The 7,157-nt window shown below is 44.1% G+C and overlaps 1 protein-coding gene across 1 annotated transcript; it reads left to right on the forward strand.

Moving 5' to 3' along the window:
• Positions 1–614: 614 nt before the first annotated feature.
• Positions 615–3,770, forward strand: LOC108600760 (POU domain protein CF1A). Its single transcript, XM_017988520.1, is given in 1 exon segment — positions 615–3,770. A coding segment is annotated over 1 exon segment (2,214 nt). The 5' UTR covers positions 615–1,042; the 3' UTR covers positions 3,257–3,770.
• Positions 3,771–7,157: the final 3,387 nt, after the last annotated feature.

Raw genomic sequence — 7,157 nt, forward strand, 5'->3', positions numbered from 1 at the left:
CTCGTTTGCGCACACAGCGCATTGGAAGTGCGGGTTGAAAACTGGTTTTGCCAAGTCGTATTTGCTCGCTGTCGTGTGTGTGTGTGTGTGTGTGCGTGTGTTTCTGTGTGCGTCGTTGCTGTCGAGAGCGCCGTCTACGTAGCGCTGGCCGCTGCATGACGTTAGTTCACTTCGATAGCTCTACGAGTTTACACGTGAATTTGTCCCATAGGCTCTCTGTGTGTTTTTTGGCGGCCTCGTCTCTCAGTGTCTGCGTCTGTGTGTGCGGCGCTTAAGCGGCGTTCCGTTCGTATTATAGTAGCAAAAATATATATCGAAATACACAAATCTGAATCACACACAATTGCTTTGCTGAGTAACAAAACAAATCTGAATCCAACATATTGCGCCGTTTGTGCTTGTGACTTGCTAAATCAACCAACAAACCCAACAAACCAACCAACCAACCAACCAACCAACCAAGTTCTCAACAAATTACCAAATTCAACAACGAAAAAAAAAAAATTGATAAGTCCAAGTGCCAAGTGTTTAAAGTGTAAACAAATTAAATAAATATGCTAAAGAAAATGCACAAATAACAAACTGCGCACAACAACAATAACAACAATAACGATAACAGCAACGATTAAATAAATTGATAAATATTTTATTTTATGAAATTGAGCAGCTCGTTGTAATTTTTAATTTGCGTCGCGCCGTCGGTGACGAAACTTGTTGAGCGCGCTTAATAAAAAAAAAAATAAGAAATAGTCTGAAGCTCGAGCTTGAGCTTGAGCGTTCGACTTGTTGTTGTCGTCGCGCGATCTGTCGGCCGCTTGGCTGTCTGGCTGTCTGTCTGGCGGACACGCCCACAGAAACTTTTTGCGCCGCCACGTTGCCCATAAAAGACTTCAAAACGGTTGCCTCACGGTTCGAGTGGAATGAGCATAGGGACTCAGGTCTTCCTTTCGATCGATCGGTCTACAAAGTCGTTAAACTGAGCCCCAACTTGGAGCCCTACCCCGCCAGCGTGGAGGGCCTCAACAGCCCCAGAGCGGTGGGGATGGCCGCTACCTCCTACATGACGCCGCCCAGCGGTGATCTCGACATGGCCCTCGGCGGCGGCGGCGGCGGTGGCTACCACACCAGCTCGCCACGCAGTGCCGCCGATGCCGGCGAGATGAAGTACATGCAGCATCATCATCATCACCATGCTGCCGTCGCCGCAGCGGCCGCTTCGGCCTCACATCATCAACAGCAGCTGCCCTCGTCGCCCTCGCCCAACGGGCAAGTGCAGGGCGGGCAGGGCAACAGTTTGGGCGGCCTGACGCCCGGCTCGGGACTGGGCAGCTGGAGCGCGCTGCATCCGGATCCCTGGTCACTGCAGTCCCATCACACAACGCACCATCATCCCGCCACAGCGGGCGCCGTGGGCGTCGATTCCGTCAAACAGGAGATGTCCCATCTCTCGCAACAGACGCGCATCCAGCAGGGCATGGCCTCGCCCCACACCGCCGCGCCCTGGCACGCCCCACACGCCGGCCACTATGCGCCCACTGGCGGCTCGCCGCTGCAGTATCATCATGCCATGAACGGCATGCTGCATCATCATCCGGCACATCATGCGGCGCAGGTGGCGCCACTGCATCATGCGCTGCGCGGCGAGTCGCCGCAGCTGCACATACACGCCCATCACATGGGCGGCGGTGGGGGAGATCGCGATGCCATCAGCGGCGGCGAGGAGGACACACCCACGTCCGACGATCTGGAGGCGTTCGCCAAGCAGTTCAAGCAGCGCCGCATCAAGCTCGGCTTCACCCAGGCGGACGTCGGCCTGGCGCTGGGCACGCTCTACGGCAACGTCTTCTCGCAGACCACGATCTGCCGCTTCGAGGCTCTACAGTTAAGTTTCAAGAACATGTGCAAGCTGAAGCCGCTGCTCCAAAAGTGGCTCGAGGAGGCGGACAGCACCACAGGCTCCCCGACCAGCATCGACAAGATCGCGGCGCAGGGCCGCAAGCGCAAGAAACGCACCAGCATCGAGGTGAGCGTGAAGGGCGCTCTGGAGCAGCATTTCCACAAGCAGCCAAAGCCCTCGGCGCAGGAGATCACCTCGCTGGCGGACTCGCTGCAGCTGGAGAAGGAAGTGGTGCGCGTCTGGTTCTGCAATCGCCGGCAAAAGGAGAAGCGCATGACGCCCCCAAATACGCTCGGCGGCGACATGATGGACGGCATGCCACCGGGCCATATGCACCACGGTGGCTATCACTCCCATCACGACATGCACGGCAGCCCCATGGGCAACCACTCGCACTCGCACAGTCCGCCCATGCTGAGCCCCCAGAACATGCAGTCGGCGCATCAGTTGGCGGCTCACTAGCAATCAGAAATCCAGGAGTCGAACTCAGCTGCAGCTGCGTCCACTCCTGCAAACAGTCTGCACCAGCAGCAGCAGCAACAACAGCAACAGCAACAACACCAGCAACAGCAGCAACAGCTACAGCAGCAGCAGCAGCAGCAACAACAACAGCAGCAGCAGCAGCAGCTCACGCCCAATACGCCCTCGTCCAGTGCGGGCTCATCGGTGACTCTGGCCAGCCAGGGACAGGTCATGTCGCCGCAGAGTCCGCTGGGCAGCTCCTCCGCTGCTGGTCAGACCAACAATAATAATAACAACAACAACAATAATAGCACCAACAACAACAACAACAATAATAACAATAACAATAATAATAACAATGAGGAGCAAGTGAAGCAACAGCAACAGGCATCCAGCATAGCGGCCGCTGCAGCCGCCGCCATGTACATGGATCCCATGCGCTATCAACACGCGCATGCCCACGCCCATCATCCGCACCAGCATCCGCATCTGAATCCCGCGCATCATCCGCATCTATTCCACACCAGCGATCAGCTGCAGCATCCACACGCCCAGCATCTGCAGCAGGCCAGCGGCAGCAGCAGCTCCCAGCTGTCGCCGGGGGCCAGCAGCAACAGCGGCCTGCCGCTGCAGCCTCCGAGCGCCTCCTCGCCTGGCTCCGCATCCAGCGTGCTGGGCGGTCATCTCAATCTGAATGCGCACTCGGCGGTGGCGCTGCATCAGCATCATCACTACCAGCACCATCATCACCAGCAGCACCATCATCATCAGCAGCAGCAGCAGCAGCTGCATGCGCGTCGCCTCTTCGAGCTGAGTCTGCAGTTTGGTGCGGCGGCCGCGCCGGGTGCAGTGCGTCACTTCAACAGCTTTGGAGGCGGCGGTGCGGGCGGTGAATAGCATTCGTCGGCCGCCTGGTTTGGCTATGAGTCCTCCTAGGACTCCATGCCGAGCTGGTGGCCGCCGCTATGCAAACGCAAGCACTAGAGCTTGCTCCCCCTACCCCCCAACATCCCCCACACCTTTTACCAGTGCATTAATCTGTGTTAAATTACTTCGACTAGGCGTATACTTAGTTAAGGCAGTGTTTGAATACTTTTTTTTCTAACCACACTCTCTCTAACTATCTATTTCTCTAACTGTCTCTCTCTCTCTCTGTCTGTTTTATTTTATTCACATTTATTTTGAAAGTTTTTAAAAAACTAAAGAGCGTAAGAAAATTCCTTGTAAAAAATGAACTATAAAAAATTATTTAACATGAAAATGCAATTCAAATCAAACGTGAAACCAAGTGATGTTGTTTTTAAATCTAAATTAAATCGATAACTGCAACGATACGATAACGATAGCGGTAACTAGCTAAAGTGTGCGACAAGTGTTAAGAAATGTTTGTAAATTACAAAAAAAAAAAAAACTAACTGTTTGGCCTTCAGCTTCAGCGTGGTGCCACAAAGCAAGGTAAATGTTTATAAACAAATACACACACACACACACAGACACACTCTAAGCATTTGTTAACACCTTGTCGCCCAACTGAGTTAAGAGAGTTTAGCAAAGAAAACAGAGAAAATCGCATAAAAACTTACAACTAATATAAATATAATTATAATAAAGTTTATAAATATATGTATGTATGTGTATTTAGCGCTCAAGTGGTGCCACCACAAAAACACTGATGATGACTCGGTTCTAGCTAGGGTTATAGGTTCTTAAGCCGTCGTGCATATATATTATATATATATAGCCAGTAGTTTGTACGCTAAAACAACAACAAATATAAATTCAACTTAATATAAATAATAAAAACAACACAATTTAGAATTTAACGCGCGGCGCACTAAACAAAACACAACAACTTATAATATTACAAAAATTGAAATACAACAAAAACGAAAACGAAAACAACAAAAAAATACCAACATTCTGTAAATACAACTACAGTTAAGTCATATTTTTAGCTTTAAATGCAATTGTAGATTTTTTAATAAAATTACACACACACACACGAATTATTAAATAAAAAAAAAAAAACAACTTTAATGAAAATAAACAACAAGAACATGCATAAATATAAATTGTAATATTTAGGTGGTAATTTAATATTTAGGCACATGAAGTTTAGTTACTTAGTACTGTACTTTCTATATAAGCAAATACACACACAAACACACACACACACACACATATAGCTAAATCTTAAATGAAAAAACCTAAACGAAGAAAATAATCAAATATAAAATGTAAAATATTAATTGATGTACATTGAAGAAAAAACAAAGAAAAACTGAAATTATTTCAAACAAAAAAATTACTAAATGTGTATAAAAATGAAATGTGCTTCGTGTTTTTTGAATACATACAAACTTTTATAAAAGTGCTCGTTTTTTAATTTTTTATTGTATAAACTGAAGAAGCTGCGCGCAAACATTTTTAAACTATTAATTAAAATTGCTTTTAGTTTTCTTTTGGGTGTAATTAAGGAAAAAAAAAATACTGCAAAACAACAAAAAAAAAAATTGCAAGAAAAACTTTTGTTTAGTTATTTTGTTTGGTATGTTGAGCATTTTATATATAGAAACTATATGCATAGATTGCAGGAGAGATGAGAACTTGTCGATGAAGTTGACGGCAGAAAGAAGAAGAAGAAATACTTAAGCTTAAGCCATGCCCTCAATTGTATAATAAATTATGATACAACAAATGGAAGCACCAAGTCAACAAAGCGGTACATTCCACCCACACACACACAAACACAACAACACACACACACTTAAAAATATACAGTGAAATTGAAAACCAAGAAAACAAAAACAAACAACAAAAAAATCAACAAAAAAAATCTTTAAAAAACACAAATAAAAAAGAATATTATTCGAAAAAAAAAAACAAACAGCATACTACAATTTTATTGGCAAATATCCTTTGATTGCAATTTAATTAGCGTTAATGGCGCCGCAGCAGCAGTTTATGAGTCATTGGCGCTGACAGTTTTACAGCCATTTTACAGCGCCTTTTGTTTTCGCATCGATTTGCCCGCAATTGGCATCGATTCCCATTGCGATAATTGTGGGCATTTAAATTCGCACGCCTTTTGTTTAAAGTGTGCGCAATGCCATTAACAATTAAGTGCGGGCCCCCCACACCAATGCGTTGCCCCGCCCCGCGCCCCCCGTCCCCCGCTCATCTACGTCACAATCAACTAAATGTTAATGAAAGTTTTTGTCATTAACAAACATGTCATTTTATTTATTTCTCATTTCATTGCACTGTTGATTGAAGTGCATAAAAAAAAAAGTGAAATACAAATTTTCAGCTTTACTTTCAGTTGCATAAACAAAATCGTTAATACACTTGATTTGCCATTTATTAACTTGTAATTTAAAGCCATGTTATCGTCGTTATAAAATTTTGTGAGACAATATTGCATCAGCCTGATAAAAAACAATATATATATACATATATACTTTTAATATGCAGAATAAAACAAACAAATGCCAAAAATGCGCATAATTGAAAGCCAGTTTGGTAGCTCCAAACAACTAAATTATAAACATATATATGCATATATATATATATATATTTGTATATTCATGCACATAATACAGAAGCGTAATTGCAATAATTTTTATTTATGCACAATACAATTTTAATGTTTTATCAGAAACCAATTTATTTGCTGGCGCGCTTTATACATTTTTGTGATACGTACAAATATCATATAAATTAAAAAATTTTGTATTTTAATTTTCAATTCGCAATAACAAAATAATAATTTTAAGTGCTAAACGCCCACGCGTTGCGCTTGCTGCACTTGAACAATATGTATATAGTATATATATATATGTGCTTAATTATAGCTAATAACACAAATTTAAGGTGGAAAACAGCAACAACAACTTTAAGTACTATATATGTATGTGTGTGGTATATATAAAAAAAAACAACATGGCTACCCACAGCGCTTAACCATATGGAGTATATGTAATCGTCTAACTATTGCCACCTGCCATTTTGGGGTTGCTTACAACACACACACACACACACACGCGCACCCACACCCACATACAAAGGTAGATAAAAGCTGCCCCTAGGCCATATAATTTTTATACGTTTAAATAACATGGAAATGCGTAACGAAATTTAAATGCTCTACCAGCAAAAGAAAATTCTTATCATTTGACTTTGACTGTTACCAATCCTTTGACACAGTTATTATGTCTGAAGTCAAGAGAGAGCCATAAAACTATATACGACTGCCATTACGCTTATATGATAAAAAATTAGTAAAATAAACTAGCAAATTGTAGTTTTCATTGGTTTTAATGTTGCTGTGCGTGTTAAGTGCGACCGACATTGCAACCACCCAACCCAAACCCAAACCCACCCACCCACCAACCAACCAAGTTGCAGCTTGGCCCCATCAGACTATTCAAGTTGCTTGTATTCCAAAAAGCAATGCCGACATTTTCATTATTATTTCGTTGCTTGTTGGCATTTTTTTTTATTATTTCGCGTGGCACAGCAACGCGTCGCTTGCTTTTGTGCTCAGTTTCTTGCTCTAACTATATGTGTGTGTGCTTCTATGTGTGTGTGTTGGTGTTTTTGGGCTGCGTGCATACAACCGTGTCAATAATTACCCGTGGGACTGACACGACCAACGAGAATCATTCAAATGTTGCAAAAGCGGCAGCGGCAGCGGCAGCGGCAGCCACTGAGCCACACTAACAATGGCTAAAAACAAAAGCAGAGACAGAGCCACGTCGACCCAGTCGAGTCGAGTCGAGAGAGTCGAGAGTTGAGT

Source organism: Drosophila busckii, chromosome 3L (assembly GCF_011750605.1).
Source record: "Drosophila busckii strain San Diego stock center, stock number 13000-0081.31 chromosome 3L, ASM1175060v1, whole genome shotgun sequence".
Lineage (NCBI taxonomy): Eukaryota > Metazoa > Arthropoda > Insecta > Diptera > Drosophilidae > Drosophila > Drosophila busckii.